General features: G+C 40.6%; 5 protein-coding genes across 9 annotated transcripts; 3 read left to right on the top strand and 2 right to left on the bottom strand.

The window, feature by feature from the left end:
• Window positions 1–160: 160 nt before the first annotated feature.
• On the top strand, window positions 161–1,375 carry LOC117570944 (CDK-activating kinase assembly factor MAT1). The gene has a single exon (XM_034252878.2). The coding sequence runs from the start codon at window positions 272–274 to the stop codon at window positions 1,232–1,234; it is 963 nt and encodes a 320-aa protein (XP_034108769.1). The 5' UTR covers window positions 161–271; the 3' UTR covers window positions 1,235–1,375.
• Window positions 1,376–2,599: 1,224 nt separating this feature from the next.
• Window positions 2,600–12,151, bottom strand: LOC117568036 (ubiquitin-conjugating enzyme E2 W). 4 transcript variants are annotated; one of them, XM_052005631.1, is made up of 6 exons: window positions 11,850–12,151; window positions 5,832–6,057; window positions 4,636–4,727; window positions 4,341–4,443; window positions 4,038–4,269; window positions 2,600–3,935 (listed from the first exon to the last, which is right to left on the bottom strand). In XM_052005631.1, the coding sequence occupies exons 2-6, from the start codon at window positions 5,961–5,963 to the stop codon at window positions 3,922–3,924; spliced, it is 573 nt and encodes a 190-aa protein (XP_051861591.1). In that variant the 5' UTR covers window positions 5,964–6,057; window positions 11,850–12,151; the 3' UTR covers window positions 2,600–3,921. The 4 variants fall into 4 exon arrangements, with proteins under 4 accessions (XP_051861591.1, XP_034104270.1, XP_034104271.1 ...); XM_034248379.2 differs by lacking the exon at window positions 11,850–12,151 and adding an exon at window positions 10,988–11,152; XM_034248380.2 differs by lacking the exon at window positions 5,832–6,057 and having other exon boundaries at window positions 11,850–12,148.
• Window positions 12,152–12,465: 314 nt separating this feature from the next.
• On the top strand, window positions 12,466–13,903 carry LOC117568035 (D-aspartate oxidase). Its single transcript, XM_034248377.2, has 4 exons — window positions 12,466–12,841; window positions 12,902–13,025; window positions 13,089–13,234; window positions 13,289–13,903. The coding sequence occupies exons 1-4, from the start codon at window positions 12,654–12,656 to the stop codon at window positions 13,836–13,838; spliced, it is 1,008 nt and encodes a 335-aa protein (XP_034104268.1). The 5' UTR covers window positions 12,466–12,653; the 3' UTR covers window positions 13,839–13,903.
• A 302-nt stretch (window positions 13,904–14,205) lies between these two features.
• LOC117568856 (ras-related protein Rab-3) lies at window positions 14,206–21,510 on the top strand. 2 transcript variants are annotated; one of them, XM_034249736.2, is made up of 5 exons: window positions 14,206–14,549; window positions 19,208–19,439; window positions 20,021–20,139; window positions 20,219–20,390; window positions 20,451–21,510. In XM_034249736.2, the coding sequence occupies exons 2-5, from the start codon at window positions 19,215–19,217 to the stop codon at window positions 20,595–20,597; spliced, it is 663 nt and encodes a 220-aa protein (XP_034105627.1). In that variant the 5' UTR covers window positions 14,206–14,549; window positions 19,208–19,214; the 3' UTR covers window positions 20,598–21,510. The 2 variants fall into 2 exon arrangements, with proteins under 2 accessions (XP_034105627.1, XP_034105626.1); XM_034249735.2 differs by having other exon boundaries at window positions 14,207–15,235.
• Window positions 17,178–19,117, bottom strand: LOC117566607 (carbonic anhydrase 5A, mitochondrial). The gene has a single exon (XM_034246148.2). The coding sequence runs from the start codon at window positions 18,990–18,992 to the stop codon at window positions 17,472–17,474; it is 1,521 nt and encodes a 506-aa protein (XP_034102039.1). The 5' UTR covers window positions 18,993–19,117; the 3' UTR covers window positions 17,178–17,471.
• Window positions 21,511–23,010: the final 1,500 nt, after the last annotated feature.

Here is a 23,010-nt window from a genome sequence, read left to right as displayed (position 1 = left end):
TTTGCTTTTGAATTGCCCGCTGTCTTCTATCGGTATCGATAAATTAAGGTTACCGTACGTTGCAAACTAACAACACTAATCGGTTATCGATTCTGCAGTGTAGCCAGCTGGTAGTTGTTTTGGTATATTTTCTCATGCAAAATCGTATATTTTGCAATTCAAGCAGCGGTCACGCTGGTTTTGTTAATTTTGGAAGAGTAATACAATTTTGTTGTTCTCTGTCGGCATTTTCAACTAAGTGCCGCCTGCTAATAAACATATTTATTTAACCATGGAGGAGCAGGCTTGCCCACGATGCAAGACCACAAAGTATCGCAACCCATCTCTCAAGTTGATGGTGAACGTTTGCGGGCACACACTTTGCGAATCATGCGTGGACATGCTCTTTCTCAAGGGCTCCGGCGCCTGTCCTGAGTGCATGGTTCCGTTGCGGCGTAACAACTTTCGTGAGCAGCTGTTTGAGGATCCCATGGTTGAGAAGGAGGTGGACATACGGAGGCGAATATTGCGGGACTACAATAAGCGCGAAGAGGACTTTGCCTCGCTGGAGGAGTATAACGATTATCTGGAGGAGATTGAGGATATCATTTACAATCTGTGCAACAACATCGAAGTCATCGAGACCAACAAACGTATCGAAGCATACAAGCGTGACAATCGAGAAGTAATTCAGCGCAACAAAACACGTGTTGGACGCGACGAATACGCGCTGGAGGAACTGTTGGAGATAGAGCGGGCGCAGGAGGAATCACGCAAGAAGGAATTGGATGAGCTGGAGACGGAACACAAGAAGAAGAAGGCACGCGACAAGCAGGCGCTCATTGAAGAGCTCATGTATAGCGGCAAAGATGCTGCCCAAATTGTCAGCGAGTTTGCCGAGAAGGCGGAAAAGCAGCGCGAGGAAGAGAAACAGCTGCCGCCACCAAAAGCAGCAACAGAATTCTCCACAGGCATCAAATTTGGTCAATCGGCTGATCCAACGCTGCTGCCAGTGCCCAAGTCTGAGGAAGGACCTCTATTCAACTACGAACCTTACTTACCATACACCGAGGGACCGATGGCGCCGCATGCCATCGATATAGAGACCATGGGCTACATTCATCACATACGAACCGAGACGCCACAGGAGAATGCCGGCGGCTTCACCTCCACATTGGCCTGCCAGCGTGCTCTCGAGGAGGCGCTGCAGTGTCTCTATTTTACGCCCACAGCTGGCCTCGGCGTGGGACTTTAGCATTAAGCATAGGATTTGTAAGAGCACAGCACGCTTAGTAACCTTTGTTGAACAAATGTGTCTCCTATAGAAATGCATTATTTCCATACTCTATAATCTAATTTATACAGGCAAACTAATAAATATATATATACAATGATCACCCACTAAATGAATGGACTAGCAACAGGTTAAAGGACGTTTAAATCGTGCTGCTGTTGCTAAGAAGAATTTTATGTATGTAGAGAAAATTTTGTATAATTATCGATGTCATGTGATGGATTTCATATCCTCGAATCGATTCCAATATATCCTGTCCAAATGCGGGAGGATATGGCCGAACTAGGATAATTTTACGAACTTGTAGATAATGCAGCAGCAAATAATTTTTGTAGCATACTTTCAGGATGTACAAAATGCAAATTCGCATCTAATTATAGATATAACTTGGCAGGATCTGAACCGATTTCAAAAGGACATGTGTTTTTGTGATCAAACAAACGAAAACTATCTATTGGCATTCAAGGATTTTCATAATCCGACAAAAAATATCACCGGAAATTTCTCTAAGGGGGTGCCATGCAAAATTTGTCAAAAATCAAGTTTTCCGCCGCAACTTCGCCATTTATAGGACGATTTTGATGTCCTTTTCAGGATCAATAGATATTAGCATCTGGACAGAGAATACGAAAGAATATCCTTAAAAATCCTTTAAACATCCGAGGAAAAAAGACTTTTTCGTACACTGAAAAATCGCAATATCCTTTATATCCTTGTAAGAATCAAGCTGAAATTAGTGTCAAACAATATTATTTTGAAAGGACTATTAACTGGCCAAAGGACATTCAAATCGTCCTGTTACTTTCGGATCTAGACAGGATTTTATGTTTTTGATAATTTTGCCTTCGCCCTAAAGCCGAAATTTTTCAAGTGTTGGATTCTTAGATAACACCATAATTTTTTGATGCCAACTGATAGATTTAGGGCCCATGAATCGAATGTGAAAGGTCCTGTCAAAATGCGTAAAGAAATGGTCGAGCAAGGACATTTTTCCTAATTTGCAAATAAGTAGCAAATAATTTTTTGTAGCATACTTTGAGGCTACATCGATGTAAATTGTTGTCTTAATTAAAGCTGTAACACGCCATGATCTGAAAGGATTTCGAAAAAATATACGTTGTTGTGTTCGTATTTGTTAACTCTATCGAACAGGTATTTACATTTTTGTTGATTTTCTCTTAGCCATGAAATTGAAATTTTACAAGTCTTGGATTCTCAGATGATAATTAAAAGTATATTTTTAAAAGTTTAATGTTGTTGCACAATTTTACTAGATGCTAGTATCCCCAATTTAAATCAGAAAAGAGAGAGCACATTTTTACACGATTACAGACTTGGATCTTGTTTTTATTAAATACTTGTTTTAACAATAATTCTTCATAGGCGTAGCTAGTACATATGCTAAGTATAGTCGCAGACAGATATATAGATATATATTTTATATAGTAATATTTTATACATGGTATTAAACATAAGTATTTTAGCGAGTTGCTCGCCACATTTCGTAACCTAGTTGCACAATAAGAGGTAAATATGTTTTGCGAACGTGCCACATGAGAGATTTGTTGTTTTCTTTTGGCCACATTTGGATTCTCGTCCTTTTGCCAAATATATATGTATGTTGAATTAGGATTTTCGATGTTCGATGGATTGAAATGATGTTTACAGTGCGATTGAATGTGATGTGAATGGCCGAAAAATTACAAAATGTGCTTGATGATTTGGACGAATCTTAATACGTAATACAAATAATATAGTACATCATACATACATATACATAATGAATACATTTTTGAAATGTTTTCCGACTAACGCTGCAATGTTGCCAACTGCACTTGAGTTTCGTTTATCAATTGGAAACTCAATGCACTTTTTCTTACAGACACACATTATATATTGTATATAATTTAAATGTTATAATTATATAGGTTGTTGTTGTGGTTATTTCAAAAAGGGTCAGCGAACAGCATGTTGACGTGGAATGTTGCTGCCACAGCCTGGTTGCAACACCAGAAAGGGATTTTGTTGATTGTTTTTGTGTTGTTGGTTGGGTTTTCACATTTTACAGATTAAGATTATTGTGTTAAGTTGTCTATAACATTTAATTTAGACGCTAATTTCGGTCCTTATAAATCTAATTTAAAATGTTAACATTTAATTATATTGTTTTCATGTTTGTTTTATACAGTTGCTGTTATTGTTGTTGTTTGTTGCTCATGTCGGTGTTGATTGTTTGCCATTTGCTTAGTTTCTCCTTTCACATATATATTTATATATAATTATTTAACTGTTTTTTTTTTTTTTAATTTTTCAACCATTGCGACGCATTTCCAATTTTCAATTGCATTTTGCTCTCAAAGTGCATTGTTTGATGTTGAGTGTGTGATTTTTTGTGTGTTTAGTTTAACAATGACATCGCTTCTCAACTGTCACAGGTAATTTAAATATTTAGAAATGAACTGTTGTCTCTGGTAGCTTGTTTTGTGGCTGGTATATGAAATAGTTATTATTGGCGCTTTTGTTGGTCGCTATAAGGCGTTGTCCTTGCAGACAGGGCAACAATTGGCCATGCGGTTTTTATATTTTCTTGTGATGTTGTTGTATGCGCAACGCAAGCAGCAGGCAGTAGTCATAAATTGCAACGCTAACTAAACAGAATCATCTGCAATAAACAAACACAGAGACAGAGAGTCAGAGTCAGTATTTGAACAGATGTGCATCTGCTTCAACTGCATGTGCGAATGAGAAAATCACGCATACGTACCGTGATACCACCATTTAGTCTTTTTGGGATTCTTGTTGCAGGTCTTCACGTAGAGTGTATTGTCTGGCGGTCGCTTCTTCTCGCGACAGCTGCTCAACATGGAGGCTATGCTAAGGCACACCGATTGCACCGACAGCGCCGGCGACCAGTCCTCGGTCAATATGGATAGGCAGATGTGTCCATTGCTGTACACATGCGGATGCACGGGTATATTGCTGCCAATGAACGTTACCTAGTCACAAATTATAGTTATCAGGTTAATAATTGCTCTCGTGTAAGATTCTAAAGTGCAGACTCGCTTACCTCTGGCGAATCGAAGGGATATTTGTTGTTGAATTTGAACAGCAGTTGGAAGTCTTCGCCCTCGTAGAGTGTGCCCTCGAAACCTTTAATATTTATTTTCCATCTGTAATTAAAGCGCAGTGTTGTTATTGCACAGAGTCAACAATTAAACAAAAAAACAAATCTGCTAAATTAAGCTAAACGAGTTTTGTGCGAACTTGGCCTAGTTGCGAGACGCGAGCATGTGGCAAATGTGGCACACACACCCGAAACAGAGAGACAGACAGACAGATGGAGAAGGGGCTTCCACACTTACTCTGATAAGTTTTGTTGCACGCTTTCGGTGTCAACGGTCACGCCTGGTGGCGGCTCCTTGATCAGGGACATCAACTCTTTGTGCAGACGGCGCTGTAAGTAGACAAAGAGAAAGAAAGAAAAGAGGGTGGGGTAATTAGAAACAGTTTCACAGTTAGTCAGCTTATCTTATCTAGCACTGAAAATGCAGTCAAGAACTCAATTTCAAATGTACTCGATGCACACCTTAAACTTCTACTTCTATGTGCTGTTGTTTTAGCTATCTTCTATTTTCTTTACGACTTGCACAAAGATCGCGTGTTTCGTTCCGTTGGCCTCACTATTTACTTGCATTTACAATTGTATACATGACTCTCCAGCTATATACTTTACTTTACTTTTTTTATCGCCTACACATTTCCTTTCAGACTTACAAATGTCAATCTCCGTGTGTTATATGGTATATGGCCTACGATAGAGGCGGGCGTTGTACAGATTAGATAAAATTGCTCGTGCAATGCTCTGTGTGTGTTGATTGTTTTGTTATTCTGTTCCTCCTTTTTTTTGGCTATTATCAGCCTGCCATAAATACATTTATAAACCTAAATTCAACACACACACCACACACAAACACAAGTCAAGTATGTTCTTTTATAAGCCATAATTTTATCAGTTTGTTCGATAAGCGCTAAAAAAAACAAGTACTACTAAAGTTTTTTGCCATGTCGTGCTGTGCTTTTTGGCAAGGAAGATTAATTAACAAAATCACAAGACAAGGTGGATACTTGAGGCGCCCTTCTGATATTGAAAAATTATTGATAATGTCTCAAGTTGTTTGCCATAGTCGAGTAACCTTTTCTTTGCCCATTTTCACAGCGATATTTCAGGCGATAGACTCATAACTTGTTCCCCGAAACGTCAACTTAATGACGCAATTTTTGAATTTGCGAAGTGGAGAAACAGAGCACAACTATATATATGATCTATCAGTTGCTATATTTACAGCTATGAAAATGACTTTGTCTTGGATATTTGTCAGAGGCGCTAAAAGTCTTATGGCAGTGTAAATCCCGCAGTAAGGCGATAAGTACCAGCTCATTTAGATATGGCGCGTTATAATGGCCAAGGCCAAGTTGTCGCCCAAGGTTCAGAGTTCGATTAGGAATACGCATAAATATGTGTGTGCTGATACTACATATATTAGGTCTATATACTTGCCTCCCATCGCGTATTGTCGAGCAGCAGCGGCTTGCCGCATTTGGAGACCGGCGGAGTTTTTGGTTCTTTGGGTTCGGTTATGATTTCCGATTTGGGTATTTTATCTTTAGTTTTCTTGAATAGTTTCAACATTTTGTTAACTAGAGTCTCGGCGCGTTATTTTAATTGGGTACTTTTCAAACACTTTTCGTCTTTAGTTCTTGTAAGTTTCCTTGATGTTTCGAAACTAAAATGTCACAAATTATTGTGGTTTTTATTTTGAATCATTATCATCGATCAATGGCAACTATGTTGAGATACTTTTGCCCAGGGCCCAGTTCAAAGTGTTAACGCACTAGCCACATTTCGCGTTGGCCACAAAAACTAAATGGTAAATTGCAATAAGCAACGCGATTGGCGCCGAGTGCGAATAAACGAGACGATTGAAAACGAAACAGCCAAGTGCCTCAACGTTCGGCCAACGACTGTGGCAATAGCGTCGAGAAATTTTGCTCGAAAACCCCTTCAACCCAACAACGCTGCCTCAACCCAAACAGCCGTTCGAGACGAGGCGACGACGACAACGGCGACGACGACGTCGGGAGTCATCGTCGGCAGCGTCAACGTGCCTCAGAGTACGTAGTGTATTTTCTCATGCCCTCACCGAGTGTACTATCAATGCGAGACACCGTTTAGCGAGCGATCAAGATCTTGGCACGATTATTGGCTATTAGGTTGTAAAAAAGCGGATGAGAGGAAAAAGCAATCTAAGTCTTATCAGTTCAAAAATTTTGTCGAAAAACGTGATGACTATACAATTTTTAAGCTTAACTATTAACAAAGAAAAGTCTATAATAAATTTCTACTAAAAATAAATGTATTTCGAACAGAGACCACAATAATAAAATAATGAGTTTGATAAAATCAAACCTCAAAAGAACCTTCAGTATATTTATTTAAATATGATTTATAACATTCTTTTTATTTTTATTACTAAAATTCATTTTTATTGTTACCATGAAAAAAAGTAAACTATCACTGATTTCTAATATTTAAAGATTTAAGACTGACTAATATTATTGTTCATTTCTTGGTAACATTTTGAGTTAGCGTACTGCAAAGTCGATATAACTCGACTCACTCAGTTTTATTTCTTCTTTTTTGCATTATCAGTTTTGCACTATCAAAATAGGCATTTCATGTAGCCTGCCAGACGAGACTAGAAAACTCGTTTATGTGCCCAAACATGCTTATACACTCGCTTAGCAAGATATAGCTCTTATGTCTATATACACACAAACAAGAGTTCTCTCTGATGTCTTCTTTCTATGTACTCTACAAATTTGGCTCTACCTGTGCAGCATCTGCAGACGGCTGCAGCTCTGAGAAGATGATGAAACAATTGGCCCCCGGCTTGCCCTTCTCAGCCACAGTCCAACGGTTTGGCGACTCTGGCAGCGTTCCCGAGCTGTCAGCGTGGCAAATGGCACGCTCGGCACGCCTGATAAGAGCAGCTGAGCTGATAAGATAATGATTCGAATATGGAAAATGAATGCAAAAATACATACTACATGCGAAAGCATTTATTTGTAAACAGGTCAGCATGAAACACAAGTGGCCCAAAAAACAAAAAAGAATGTGTGCGAGTAATTTTTGCGAATTAAGGCCGAAAGCACAATAAACAGGGCCATAAATGAGCCACAGTCATCGACATCAATATCGCCAAACGATTGCAACAGACGACGTCAATTGGAAAAATGCATTTCGAATTACAATTTACAATTGCGTACAATGGGCCGCAGCATTTGATGAAACTGCAGTAAACTTTCGCAATTGTGAATTGAAAACGTGCGAGAATAATAAAAATCAATCAGCAATCGATGATATATATGTTATAAGGGGTAATTGGAACCGTTGTGGGATCTGCTTTTCGTTAACAAGCGAATTGCATCAGTTAGCTGCACAATATTGATTTATAGTATAGTTTCTACTTCTCTTAAATCAGCTGTATAAGTTTGCACACAATTCTGTACAATTCCTGTTGCCATCCTCATAAGGCCTGCCCCAAATTTATTTGATGTGGGAAGACGCATTGCCAGTCTAAAGATAGATGCGACGTATTTTCTAATTTTCAAATGTCTGCCCGCTTGTTGTCAAGCACTAAGAGAATATCCCCTGCTGGGAAATCTATATAAAACTATATGAAAATTGTTGGGTGACTGAGAATTATCCTATAACAAGACTAAACAATAACAAATAATTAAAATAGGCTCAAAATTAATTCCATTTAATGTGAAACATCTCAGTGGTTAACACCTTTTTTTCCAACAAAATGTTTTAAAATCGTTTCAAAATTTTCCAAAGTAAATAAAAACACATTTTTAGATGGTATTTAAAATGTTGAACCATCGAACATAAATAAATAAAAAACAAAGATATAAACAATCTGACTCGCAGTTTCTTGTTGTTGCGCGTTTTGTTTTTCTGATTGTTTTTCTAGAGAATTTCCTGCGTTTCGGGGTAAACAAAAAGAAAGAAATAGATTAAATCAAAAGGCCGATAAACTTGACAACAGCTGATAAAATTGCGACCAAGAGAGTGGGCGGTCTAAGTGGCCTGTGGGCAGTGGGCACTGGCCAAAATGAGTCGTCTGCCGCTGCTGGTATGAAGGTCGCTGTGGACCATAGCAGCAACAACAACAACGCATCAAAAAGCCCCCTTAGTAGTCATATTCACAGAGAAACATCAACAGCAATAGAGATAGAGATAGAGACGTACATAGGTGTAGAAAGGGAGATAGAGATAGCGGCAGGTGTGTGACGAAAGCTGTGAGTGTGTTGCCGAGTGTCTGGGGAGCAGCTCTGAGTCATGGTCAGCATTTGTATGTTGTTTGTTTTTGCCATACTTTTTCTTGTTTACTTGGCCAATTTAGGGGCCCAGCCTTCACAACTGATTCACGACCCGACCCACTGGGCCCAATTATGCAACTTTCACATGCGATGCGCTGCTCGCGACAAGCCAAAAGCCATACAAAATGATTTCCTGATTGCCCAACTCTCTGCCCCTCGGTTGCTGTTGCTGCTGCTGCCGTTTACCGAGAACCTTAAGCTCATTACAAGACCAGAGCAAAAGAGAGAGCCGACAAAAATAGCAACGAGCTGTACCCCCGGGGTGGTGGACACCACTACATGTTGCGACGATGGCATTGAGGAAGCGTGCAGCATAACCTTAAACTTGCAGTTGCTAAATCAACAATTTCGACCTTCATACAAGGGCTGCCGCTTCCTCTCTCGCGCTCTTTTCGTGCAATCGATAAGAATGCACTTACACTTAATACCCACAGCAAACTCGTGTTCGTTTAAATGGATGTAAACGAGCCGCCTTTGCGACGTCATTGTGGCGCAGCACTCTGACGTCAGAGATTGATAGTTAATCGCTTTATTTTGGTTTTATTCTTTTATTTTTGTCCGCTGACTGTGGCTTTGTATAAATAAACGAAAAACCTGATGCGCCTGTTTCTTTTTCTGTTTTTTTTTTAAGCCACTCCAAATAAACTCAGCACACAAGTTGAAAGAAAGAGTGAGAAGCAGGTAGGTAGGCCTGTATCACGTACTCGCCAAGTGATACACAGCTCATCTTTCAATTCAATTTTGATTCTTTATGATCAATCAATGCGTAATATTGTAAATGACAAATGCTTTCAATTGGCAAACTAATCGAACGTGTCCTCAGTAACAGCACGTGAATTGTGCATGGAAATTGGCAATGAAAACGACAGTAGCTGATACAGCAATTACAATAAAAACAGATCGATCTGGCAACCCTGCAAATGGCAATAAGCTTATTAAGTTGGCTGCGCATGATTTGCCGACGAGGCGTCGTAGTAAATAGCAAATTTAAGTAGCTCAGTTAGTTGACAAATCACTTCTCCAGCTCCAGTTACATTCATGAGTGAAATGCGAGACTGGCGACAACAATTTAATTGAGATTAAATGTTGATATTATTAAAAATGACAACCTTTTAAAATGCACCGTTGCGAAATCACAGCCAATTGGCGACAATGCATTTTAATTATAATGATTAATTTGCATTTTCTTGATAAAAGTACAGTAAACAAGCGCTACAGCGGCTTACGATTAAAGCCAGAGGCAAGCACTATAAGTTGATGAGTAGATTAAAATGCTTTCTCAATAATAATTTAATTGCGCAGGCAAATAAATCGGCTTATCTGTTAAATAATATATTTGTACACCAGGTGGGGGATTATTAGCAGTGTCGATAAGAGAAGATCAGGTGGAATTGCCCTCATAAATAATTTATGAGTTACCCAAATGGATTGAATGGCATCTGTAGCAAGGGAAAAGTATTAATTAACTCTCGTCACTCCATTGTTTATTTCAATTTACCCATAAGGAAGTTCTGACTTCTATGATATACTACGCTTTGTGTTGAGGGTGTGCAGCGTATCACATGCATATTTCATGACAGAGATCAGACAAAAGGGTGAATCTGAATAATACTTCGTTGTTATAGGCAACGATCGGAGGGAGGCTCGCTATCAGTTGATTTTGAATGCAAAACTTCGTGAACCGCGACGTAAAACTGATGCCAAAATTGCCTATATACGCGAGAATAACGACAGTGTATGCATACCAAATATAGAAACTGGTTCTTTTCGGACTCGGATCTAAAGATATGCACATAATCAAGTGGAGAATTATATATACATTGTGTATATCGTAATGTGGTATTGTGTATATATACGCAAAACAGCTTTTGACATGCTATAAAAAGTTTATTAATTAATATTCGACTATAAGAACAAGTGTCGAAATCAGACTCTTGTTCCATTTCGAGCACATAAATTGTAACTTGAACGCGTGCCAAAATCAGTTCACGCCAGCATCAAAATCCAGAATACATATACACAAAAGCTATTTATTTATTGAAAAAGATGTGCGAAAACGATGTGTGCGGTCAGCAAATATTTATATAAAAAAAAAAAAAATAAAAAGCAATTTTCAAAAACTGGACATTGATTGGCAGAGCGTGCGCCCGGGCAATTAACGGTCTATCCAATTAGGTTAGTCTGAGAAGAATCGCTCACAGACAAACCGATAATTAAATCGATAATTAAAGCTTAGCTTTCGGCACAGTGCCTGCGAATTGTATAAACCTTCTTTATGTAAATACGGTTTTGTGTTGTTATTGGATTGTTTGTTTATTTTGGATTCTCTGTTTTTAGCCACTCGTTTGCCGGAACGAAGCGATTGCAAAATCGGCGCGTGCGAATCCGCGTGTCAACGAGAACTGAATGAAATCAACGGCGAAACAGAACACACGAAAAAACGAGAGCGAACCGCGCGTACGCGTTGAGCTTTTGGGCTTGAGTGAAGCGCTCTGTATGCAGAGCGGGCAGTTATATGGGGAGTGAAGATTGGCAAGATGGGTTGGCAGCCCAGGATCGATAGATGGCGCTGGCGTGCCAAGGCTTGTTTATGCCGCGTAAACAAAAACAGAGACAAGCAAGAAGCATTGCTGCTGCAAAATACAATAACAAACAGACAAATAAACAGTTAGAGGCGGCGGCAGCGGCATTGCAATTGGTTGCATAAACAAAAGTTGCATGGGTCGATAACTAACATGTGAGAGGGCGTCACTGCAGGCTTAAAAAAGCCAGTGAAACCGCTAAAGACCTTCAGGTGCAAAAGGTGAAAGTGACTGAAAGCAGTTGAGACAAAGAAGCGACATTTTAAACTGTTATATAACACAATTGTTCCTTATGGAGGTGATAAGTGTGCAGCATCGATAAGATGACGTTGAACCTTTGCAATGCGCACAAAAACTCAACACAAACGCTGCCGGCAGCAGCTGAGACAGCGACGCAACGGCGACGCTACGAAGGCGGAGGCAGCAGCAGCTGACTGCAAACATTTACACAACTGTTTTTTTCGATGTACGTTCACGCTTAATTTAATTGTTGTGGTTGAGTGTGGACGGCAGTCAAGGTCTTGAAGAGATTGAGAGTAATAACTTACCTCACTGGGCGACATTGAGGACATATTCCCGATGTTGTTTGGTGTCCGCTGTAGCTCTGCGTTTGTTGATCCGCTTCCACTTCTTGGCAGTGTTTGCTCTGTGGCACTCACTTCTGTGCACTTGCCGTTTGGCTTAATCTAGCTTGGAGCTTTACAATCTTTGCGATGATAAAGAGCAGAATTTGGATTTACAAATGTTGATAGATATGCTTTAAGTTACATTGTCAACGAATAATATATATTTCACATAAAATTTTTATTTGGTTTCGTCAAAAGCTTTATTTCATACTAGCAGATAACAGCGTGACCGCAAGCCGTACTTTAAAATATACTGAAATGGTTAATTTCCATGTCGTTTAGTATAAATGGCCACACTGCAGAAAAGAGTTCAAATCGACTGTAGTGCAGTGTGACCATCAATGGTGTTGTGAAACTACAAACTGCCCCTTTGGTGATCTATCAGCTGTTACGAGTCCAAACACAAAATATTTAATATAAACATAAACAAATAATAATTGTTTAAAAGATGAATTAAAGCGATAAGAAATGCAAATAATTGACACTTGGTGTAATCTTTGTTATTTGTAGGCTAGTTGAAATATTTAAAGTTTTTCGTTAATTACGATGAAACTGTTGTACAGTGGTGTCCAAAAATGTAGGCACAGCGCAATTAATTGGCTGTAATCGGAGTTTGTTGCTGTTAATTGATATTGGACACTGATAAGCATCCAACGGAGAGCCTTAAATACACACGCTGCAGCGAAAGACAGTTCAGTGAAAAGTTTACTGTTCATCGATGCAAACATGCAGTTCGGCGTCTTGGGAAGCGGTATTATTGGACTAACCACAGCTCTGGAGCTGCAGCAGCAGTTTCCAACTGCTCAGGTTTCTATTATTGCCGATCGTTTCAATGAGGATACTGTGAGCTATGTGGCCGCTGGTATCTTCCGGCCGGGCACCAGCTTCATGGGCCCCACACAGGAAATTACGCAGTATGTAATGGGATTAGTTGAAAAGACGTAACACATTCTAATGTGAAATTGCAATTGCAGACAATGGATGACAGATGCATTTAATTATTGGGATGAACTGCGGCGCTCCAAAGAATCGGCTCTGGCTGGCGTGTGTCAGTTATCTGGCTACATATTCTCACGCACCACGCCCTCCATAGTGCGGGTAAGGTGACAACATTATCAGCTAATCAGCGTTGCTTATCTCGTTCTTTTGTGATTCGGATAGAATCACTTCATAGAGCAGTTGCTGCCCGTTTATCGCCGTGCTACAGAGGATGAGCTGAAGCTGTGCCATGGCGGCTGGAAGTACGGCTCCTTCTTCACCACTTGTCTGACTGAGAGTCGCCTCTTCCTGCCCTACGCCACCAAGAAGTATGTCGCTCTCTGATGATTTATTGTATTACTAGTAATTCGATTGCTTTGCAGATTCCTTGAGAATGGTGGCCAGGTGCTGCGACAGCATGTGAGCAATTTCTTCGATGTGCCTCAGAACTTTGATGTGCTGCTCAACTGCACAGGCATGGGTGCCAAGGAGCTGTGCAATGATCAGCATCTCGTGCCCATTCGTGGCCAAGTGCTGAAGGTGCGTGCACCTTGGATTAAGACTGCCTTCTATGGCGATCTCGATACCTATGTGCTGCCTGGCTTCGAGACTGTCACACTGGGAGGTTGCAGGCAGTACGATAGCTACAACACCGAATGGTGCAAGTATGACAGCATGGCCATCAAGGAACGTTGTTATGACTTGCTGCCCAGTTTAAAGAAGGCGGAAATTGTACGCGAATGCGTTGGACTGCGTCCACATCGTTCTGTGGTGCGTGTGGAGCCGGAGTTGATTACGAATGCTCAGGGACGTCGCCTCAAGTTGGTGCACAACTATGGACATGGTGGCTACGGCGTTACCACGGCGCCAGGCACCGCCAAGTATGCGGTGAAAGTGGTGCGTGATATGCTTGCTGGTAACAGCAAGTTGTAGAGTGATTCCATTGTATTTCATCAATTGTTAATCTGTTGTTAATTAAACTGTTTTATAATGTGCAATCTGTTCTTTTATTTGCAATCTTTGACCCACAATACACTATAAATCAATTCAATTCGGGTGTGCAATTCAAGCATAAAGATAAGATTTATCTTGCATTTCGAAACTGCGCGCTCTCTGTCTGCCTATCGATAACTCAACCGCAGTGCTGTTAAACATTTAAACTGATGCTCACTGCGCAGCTGCGCGGCATGAATGGAAAGCTCGCACGCTTGTCGCCGCAAAGCTTCGTCTGCGCCCACACAAACAACCCACTTGACGGATGGGCCCATCGATTTTCACCACTAGACATGGAAGAAGCAGCAGAGGAGTAAGAAGAAGCAGAAGAGGAAGCAAAAGAAGTAACAGCAGCTGCGCGTTTTGAAACAGTTTTCAATGATGAAAACGTATACAAAATACGAATACATTTGCTTATATTCGCCGCGCCACTAAATTCGCCGCAAGTAACAACACACACACATACGCATACAGTCCAGTTAACGGGGCAGAGACAGGAAAATTTTTGCCTCATTTGTGGTCCTGCGAAAGACGACGACGACGTGTACAACACACAAGAGCGAAAGAAAATTCTTACTGCGAAAAGAAAACGGTGAACGGAACTAAAAAAAACAACAACTGAGTAAAACACACATTGTCCCCCCATTCCTCGTGAGTAGCTGAATGAATAATTGAATAAATTGCGACTCCGGGCGAGACGAAACGCGCGTTAAACTGAATAATTGATTGAATAATCGTAAACAAGAAGCGCAAATTTGCAAACAGCAGGCAACGAGCAGAGCAGAGCGAAGCAGCCAGCCAGCCAGTCAGTCAGTCAGTCATTCACTCAATCAGTCAGCAGAGACTCTAACCCAGTGCCAAGGCTAAAACTTCCCCTGAGCTCTGCACGCCACCAGTCCAAAAAAAACAACGAGTATAAAAACGAAAAGTCAGTGCAAAAAAAAAAAAACAAGAAAAACAGTTAAAAGAGCGAAACGAGCGAGAAAAAACTAACTCAGCGTCACATTATCGATTTGTGTATATGTGTGAAAAATAACAGAAAAGCGCTTACACCCACGCACACCAACAAAACACTCGAACACAACTACACACAGTCAGAGCCCGCATACGTCAACAAAAACAACAGCAGCAGCAGCCGCAGCAACGACAGTTGGTCACAAGGAGAAGCAGCAGCAGCACTTAAGGAATTACCCCAGGATCTTCTACTAGCTTCCGGCGCAATTCAAGCTTGAAGACAACAACAAATACCTACACACATACACACACACACATACAGTGCTGTAGTTGCAGCAACAATACAGACGCAAGAACCGACGCAACCTCAAGACTAAGTCACAGTAAGTGCATTTGCATTACCCATAACAATAAGTATACGCCGCATGGTCCTCATCACTTATGCACACAGTACTGTTAAGTGTGTGTGTGTGAGAGAGGGGGAATGCATATGTGTGCGTGCTCGACGTGTCCAGCTACATTTTCAGCTTCATTAGCTGCCCCCGGGCATGTCAACAACAGCAGCAACAACAACAACAACAACAACAACAACAGCAACCACATTCGTTTGTTGTCGTCGTGTTTTGCTTTTTTTTGATGAATCGTTTTTTTTTTGTGTTTTTCTTGTTGCTGAAAGCTGGACGACAGTGAAAGTTGGCAATGTCAAATGCACACGCAGTAAATGAATATTTCATTGTTGTGGCTTCACACCTGGTTGCATTGCTGCAACAACAAACAGCAGGAAGCACAAACCATAGCGAGTGCAACCAGCTGAAGGTGAACGGTGTTGACGGCAAAACGGCTGTTTGACTGCATTATTCTAGCAGATAATTTTATATGTAATACCTTAAATGATTTCAACTGCAAAAGGAGAAGCATTTAAAGTATCCCTTTCGCCTTAAAACTTCATTAAATTCCACTTGCATTCGGAGTGGAAAATATCGCTTAACTATCACTTGACTACCGATAAATAATTTATGTCCAGCTATCGCACTTGTAATACTTTAAATGATTGTAACAACCTTACTGCCAAAGAAGAAGCAAGAAATTAAGTACTCAAAGTTACCTTTTCATTTGCCCTTAGGTGTTGCTGTCATCGCTTTAAAACTTCTTTAAATTCCACTTGAACGCAGAGCGCAATCTATCGCTTGACTATCGATAAATAATTGATGTCCAGCTATCGCAGTTGGCCCCGATTTGGAAATATGTACCTAGGAAAAGTTGAGCAAATATTTGCTGTTAGCACTAAGTGCATTTCCATTTCCATTCGGAAAAGTTCAAGCCTCGACAAATACACACACAGACACACACACACACACACACACACACATTTGGGGGCAACCGTCAAAGTTGTTAAGCCCACAAAAGCTGGCAGCATATTGAATTGTTGTCTAAATGTCAGAAACTTTTCAATAGCTAAAATTTTGATTGAGAAATTGACAAGTTCTGTGCATAAGCAATCGAGCAAATACACACACACACACACTCTCGATGTATGTATATATAGCTAATAACTGTAACTGTGCTTTGTGATATTTGATGCAAAGTTTTGGTTATCAATAATTAAGTAAACCCACAGGTTGAGCGACCCTGTCGACCAAATGGCAAATGGGGCAAGCAGCTGCTTAATGAGCGCAGCGTTTGCTTCGCTCCAAATTTGAAACATGAAACAACATCCAAAACAACAACAACAACGACAATGAGAACAGGAATAATAACAGCATGACAGCAGTCAACCCTCGACAGGCAAAAAAATCGATAATTACAGCTTGTCGGGGGCAGAGAGATAAAAGCAATGCTTTGATAACACAGCCTGTGCCTTATTCAGTTCAACTGAAGCATGGCATGTCTGTTCATGTCTATGCCAGTCTCTGCCTCAAGTGCCTCTCACAAGCAGCAGCAGCAGCAGCCTCAACCAGAGCCTGAGCCTAAGTCGAAGCCATGTCTTTTTGCCTTGAGCGCCTCGAGGATGACGCGCGAATCTCTGCGTAACTTTTGACTTGATGGCCAAAGAGAAATGGAGAGAAGGGAGTGGGACTCAGATGGGATGTTGCCTAGTTGCCTATACATACAAATTATCGACACAATGTTGTGTACGCTGCGTGCATAAAAAATGTCACTCTTCAAACTCGCAAAGTTGGAATAACTAAAGAGAAGAACATTGTTGCTACAACGTAATCTACTCTCTCTCTCTACTCTTTCCCTTCGCTTTACACAAGTTTTCAAGGCCAACTTATTTTGCTGCGTTTGCTGTCAGTTGAGCCGTTATTTGAAAGACGTCAGAAGTCTTGTTAAAGCAAATGCAATAATTCATAGGATACTTTAAAGCGTTGTAAAATACAGTTTAAAACTTAACAATTTAATACGTGGTATCTGTAGTGCAAGCCTTGCAATCTTCCCCCTTCCTATGTTCTCTGCCTAAGATAGCAACGTAATCTTGTCCTTTGTCCAGCTCAGCCCTTCATCCATTGCGAGTGTTCTGTGTTTCTGTTTTATGGCATCATCGATTGCGGAATTTAAAAAAACTTATGTAGCAATTGTCATCAAAAAATTAGGTAGTTAAATGATCCCATTCATAGACTATTCAATTAGTTGAATGCGGGCGCCCACGCCCAGTCCATCGCCCATGCCACAGATGCCCACATCGTTGGACAGGTTCATCATCATTTCACCGGTCTGATCCAGCTGAAAGTGGCCATGGCCATTGCATTTGTCCATCAGGCTGGTGTCGCTGGCCGTGCTCCCCAGGCTGTTGCTGTTGTTTCTGTAATTGTTGTTCGAACTAAAGAAGATGATAGAATTGGGACAGCAAGAGTTGAGCTGCTGCTGCTGATGTTGCTGCTGCTGTGCCAGATTGTTGCCCTCACGATTGAGCACCGTGGCACAGACGCTGGTGCAAGAGTTCGTGGTGATGGTGGTTGTGGTGTCCAGCGATTCAATCAATTGTCCCTCGTCATCGGAGCTATTCATGGTCTTCAGTTTCATCTGCTGACGCTCCTGTTCCTCCTCGACATGTGTCTGTTCTGGTTCCTCCTCGATCTCCTGCTGATGCTGCTGCAACAGCTCGAGACGCATACGATCCAACTGAGCCGTGTCATAGGGACAGAAGTAGTTCAGGTTGACGATGCGGTTGCCCAGAGGCTGCACGGGTCGCGAGTTGCGTGAAATGGGCGTAAAGCAATCTCCGCTCAGCAGCTGGCGAAAGTGACGCAGTTGAAAATCGCTGATGGCCAGCGATTCGGGAAAGATGAACCATTCGGTGCCCTGGTAGCAAGGTGGTTGGGTCAGTGAACCGCCATAGCTGTAGAATCCCGTACGGAATGGATAGACCAAATAGGAGAGTGGAAAGGGTGCAATCTGAACACGCTTGCCGGGCATCTGTACGAGCTTGAGGTTTTGCATGAGCGGATCCAGCAGCGGGTTGTGTGCGGACAGCTCAAAGATGTAGGCCACCATCAGTAGATCATAGCTGCTGGTGCAGCGACGCGGCACCGAGGCTCCAGTGCGATGTAGTACCTGCATCTCCAGTGGATACTTGCGATTGTTGAGCGTGTGCTCGGAGCCCTCGCTGTTCGACCAGCCCCAGTGAAAGCAGAGCTCCACAAATGTATAGCTGGTGAGCAGATCGGCGCCACTGATGGTCGGCACATTGCTGCGAAACTGGGCGCGAAGCAGCAGCGTCTGTCCGGTATTCTCGAGCGTAATGCTTGCGGGCAGCTCATCGTAGTGATTCCAGTTGAGCAGCTCATGGATGGCCAGGCGTTGGACCAGCTGCTCATCGATGTTCACCGGGCTCTGATTGCTGCCGGTCTGTGTCCAAGTGTGTGGCCCCTGCGACCAGCTGTAGTCGTAGTTGGGCATGGGATTGGGTTTGTATTTGCGTTTAAGGAACGAGAACGAGTAATGCTCTTTCATGCGCTGCCAGCGTGTGGCGACTTGTTGGCCAATCTCATCGCGCAGCTGTTCGTCGGCGTGCGTGAAGAAGCCGAGCAGCAGACAGCATCCCGTGGTGAGCAGCGGATGCTGCCAAGCGTGGCCCAGCACGAGACAAATGCCTTGGGCCAGCCAGCTGACCAGTAGAGCCAATGTGGTATCGAACATCGTAACAGTTAGCAGCAAGTTGGTTGAGTTTTTAAAAAAATGCGAAAAATTTCAATTGATTTGGAACGGTTATTTTTTTTTTGAGAACTGAATTCGAGCAGTGTCTAACTATTGTAGTGAATGACAATCTATTTTCACACTGAATTCAATAATGTATGAAGCAATGACTACGCTGATTATAAAATATATTTTTCTCTCTCCCTCTCGTTTTACAGCAAAACAATGGCTGGCGGTGGTGATCCCAAATGGCAAAAGGATGCGGCCGATCAGAATTTCGATTACATGTTCAAGCTGCTCATCATTGGCAACTCGAGCGTGGGCAAGACTAGCTTCCTCTTTCGCTACGCAGACGATAGCTTCACATCGGCCTTTGTGTCCACCGTGGGCATTGACTTCAAGGTCAAGACTGTATTTCGCCACGACAAGCGTGTGAAGCTGCAAATTTGGGTAAGTGCAATGACTGCATAAGCTGAGTTCATTTGTAATGTGAACACATAAATTTCATTAAGTGACTGCACCACGCGTCGTTTACTTAATAAAAGAGTTGAGTCATGTGAAAAAATGCAGCATACTTTTAAGCGCAGCACAGTTTGTCCGCAGTGCAAAAATATGTAGCATACTTTTGTGTGCCAACAGAATTTGCATGCAATTTGGCAATGTGACAAGTTTGCCCAGTTAACATACACACACACACATACACATACACAGACTCACACACATGCTTAGGCATATTGATTGCTGAGCTGTGAGCTGTGTCTATTTTGAATGTATGCTGGGGCAACAAGTTTCACAGGTGAGCGCACGCCGAAGTGTTCTCACATCCCACATCCACACAACAGCCGCAGCTATGCAGGCAAGGGTTTGTATGTCTGTCCGTCTGTCGGTCGGCGTGTGTGGGCAGCACTAATTGCGTTTGCGTTTTATGCACATATCTCAAGCACACCCACACTCATCTACAAAAGCCACTACTAGACATGTCACTGACCAAACGTTTCTTGTCACTCTGTTTGTCCGTCTGCCAATAACAGGATACAGCTGGCCAAGAGCGTTACCGCACCATTACCACAGCCTACTACCGCGGCGCCATGGGTTTCATTCTGATGTATGATGTCACCAACGAGGACAGCTTCAACTCTGTGCAAGACTGGTGAGTGTAATCGATGTGCTTGCTGTCTCGTCTACGTGCCCGATTAACTTCCAATTATGTCATTTGATTTTTCGAACAGGGTGACACAGATTAAAACGTATTCGTGGGACAACGCTCAAGTCATACTGGTGGGCAACAAATGCGACATGGAGGATCAGCGTGTGATTAGCTTCGAGCGTGGACGCCAATTGGCCGATCAACTGGGCGTTGAATTCTTTGAGACATCGGCCAAGGAGAATGTGAATGTTAAGGTAAGTTCACAGTGAAATCTCAGTAATTAGAATGCGATTCAATTCGATTCATTTTTGCAGGCTGTCTTTGAGCGCTTGGTGGATATTATATGCGACAAGATGTCCGAGAGTCTCGATGCGGATCCAACGTTAGTTGGTGGCTCACAGAAGGGACAACGCTTGACGGATCAGCCGCAGGGCACGCCCAATGCCAATTGTAATTGTTAAACAGAGCTGTTGTTGTAGACAACTAACTAGCCTAACATACACACCCACACCCAGACACACACACACACGTATACACAAGCATACACGCATTCCACACACAGTTACAATTTTGAAGTTAGCAAAGTTTAGAGAAAGGCATCGACAGATGAAGATAGAAGATGCTCGAGAAAAGACATAAGTAATACCCGTATATAGAACTTACATATGTATTATTATTATTATTATATATGAATACATGTATACATTGTATTTATACAACTAATTTCCGTTAGTCGGTCGCTCCGTGTAAATGTCAATGTTAATGTGCATGAATATTATCAATGTTTCCATTTGTTGAGATTTATATTCAGAAAACGAAAAACCAAAATGAAAAATGAAAAATGATAATGAACAAAACATAACGAGATAACGCAAAGCTGTTTGTTTGTTCAATGTGCTTTTGGGCAATTGCTAATTTTGTCAATGTGTTGTGTGTATATTGATAAACGATTACGATTACGATAAAAGTAAAAACGATAAACGATAACAATAACTCATGTACATGTGCTGAATTGAGTTTGGCACTTATTAAATCTGCACATATTTTGTGCTATTTTCCTCAATTTCCCAACTCAACTCAACTTAACTCCTTCTTCTTCGCTCCGCTGAACAGTATTCATGAGAGTTGCGACTCTCTTGGCGATTTTAGCTATTTTTATTGTACATATGCTGGCAGCAATTTTTACAGTTACTAGTCAGAAAGATACAAATTGAAATGAAAAGTTTCCTTTTCCCGTTCAAATGAAAAGAAAAAGAAAATTTGCAAAAAAAGGCAAAAACGCACAAAAGGCTAGCGAATTGGTGAAATTAACTTAAACATAACTTTAATGAATGATCTATTTATGATTATCCATCAACTGCACACACACACACACACACATCTAAACAAAGAGACACACATACACATACATAGGCGTTGTATATGCATCAGCGAGTTATAGTCAAGAAAAAAGAAAGTCATTATTATTATAATTATGATTATGATTATCATGTATGTATGTATTTATGTAGTAAAATGAACATTTGAATGTGTTGCGTATTATAATTGAATAAAATATACCTATTATATATATATATACACATACATATATTAAAATTACAAATTATACCAATACCATATACCACATACATACATATATAAAGGCAATTACCGTATCCACAGCTAAGCAAAATTCCTTTTTCGAAATCCTTGTATAAAGATGGCATCAAATTTAACAAATTATTTCCATTAGTTTCCTATCGAGCAATTGGATCATCTTTACTTAACGCACAATGTTCCTTTTTGTTTTGCTGTTTTTGCTACTAAACAATTGACACTTAACCCACCGTGCGATACTTAACTGCACAGTGCAACAAAATCAATGACAAATCGGTGCATTTAATTTGACTAAACTTTCTCGATCTTTTGATATGCACAACCAAGAAATGAATGTTTCGTTCAACTTCGATTTTATTTACAAAATAATAAACTAAATGCCAGCTGACTTTGAGATAATTATTAATAATAATTATATATACACAAACATACATACATACATTGATACATGCTCTTATATGAGCATGTATTTTTTGTATAGCTAAACAAAAATGCTGAAGAAAAAATATACTTGAAAGATTTGCAGAGTTTCACTTGAAAATATTAATTAAAAGGCATATCGCTGTATTATAAATACCTCCCATTCCCGCTACCCCCGCAATCCCCTATGCACAACGAGCAGAAGCATAGCAAACGTATCTGACAGATACAACGTTTTGAGATACAAGATACAAATTGAATTTAAAGATTGGAGTGTATTAAGTTTGTTCCGAATTGGGAGTATTATAACATATATAACATATAGTACATATAGAGAAAGGGAATATGCCTTAGAGAGAACTCGGCTTGGCATTTCGTACTGTTTGTAATGTAAGCATAACAATTGCATTATACGATTTATATATATATATAAATCGAATATATATTTATATATATCTGTGTATCTCTTATACGATTATTGTATATGGATTTGCTTCAAACATTGTTAAAACACAAAATGAATCTCATAAATAAAACTGAATTTGCGCTACATTGTTGTCATTTGAATAAATACTTATTATGAAAGCAAATGAAAAACTCAAAAGCATCATTTATACTTAGCCGTGGTGTAATCAAGCTAAATTCAATTTCAATAAAAAATAATTCAATAAAAATTATAATAGAGCGAAGATATATAGAAATATAATTCAGGAGATTACAATAACCCAATTAGAAATTGCATTATTTATGGATGAATCGTTTTAAAGTAATTAAGTAAAAACAATATTTAGTGCATATACACACACTAACACACACGAACACACACATACTTACTTCTATTATATTTAAACAGACACA

The sequence above is a fragment of the Drosophila albomicans genome, chromosome 3 (assembly GCF_009650485.2).
Source record: "Drosophila albomicans strain 15112-1751.03 chromosome 3, ASM965048v2, whole genome shotgun sequence".
NCBI lineage: Eukaryota > Metazoa > Arthropoda > Insecta > Diptera > Drosophilidae > Drosophila > Drosophila albomicans.
The sequence above is the reverse complement of the archived record's forward strand: the minus strand, read 5'-3'. Positions and strand labels throughout refer to the sequence as shown.

Excerpts from the sequence above, each read along its gene's own strand:
- LOC117566607 (XM_034246148.2), bottom strand. The coding sequence starts at position 18,992 with ATGTTCGATACCACATTGGCTCTACTGGTCAGCTGGCTGGCCCAAGGC.
- LOC117568036 (XM_052005631.1), bottom strand. The coding sequence starts at position 5,963 with ATGTTGAAACTATTCAAGAAAACTAAAGATAAAATACCCAAATCGGAA. Across the intron at positions 4,728-5,831 it reads TCGACAATACGCGATGGGAG|CGCCGTCTGCACAAAGAGTT; the intron begins GCAAGTATATAG and ends GTCTACTTACAG. Across the intron at positions 4,444-4,635 it reads GTGCAACAAAACTTATCAGA|ATGGAAAATAAATATTAAAG; the intron begins GTAAGTGTGGAA and ends CTTTAATTACAG.
- LOC117568035 (XM_034248377.2), top strand. The coding sequence starts at position 12,654 with ATGCAGTTCGGCGTCTTGGGAAGCGGTATTATTGGACTAACCACAGCT. Across the intron at positions 12,842-12,901 it reads CCCACACAGGAAATTACGCA|ACAATGGATGACAGATGCAT; the intron begins GTATGTAATGGG and ends TTGCAATTGCAG. Across the intron at positions 13,026-13,088 it reads CCACGCCCTCCATAGTGCGG|AATCACTTCATAGAGCAGTT; the intron begins GTAAGGTGACAA and ends TGATTCGGATAG.
- LOC117568856 (XM_034249736.2), top strand. The coding sequence starts at position 19,215 with ATGGCTGGCGGTGGTGATCCCAAATGGCAAAAGGATGCGGCCGATCAG. Across the intron at positions 19,440-20,020 it reads GTGTGAAGCTGCAAATTTGG|GATACAGCTGGCCAAGAGCG; the intron begins GTAAGTGCAATG and ends TGCCAATAACAG. Across the intron at positions 20,391-20,450 it reads AGGAGAATGTGAATGTTAAG|GCTGTCTTTGAGCGCTTGGT; the intron begins GTAAGTTCACAG and ends TCATTTTTGCAG.
- LOC117570944 (XM_034252878.2), top strand. The coding sequence starts at position 272 with ATGGAGGAGCAGGCTTGCCCACGATGCAAGACCACAAAGTATCGCAAC.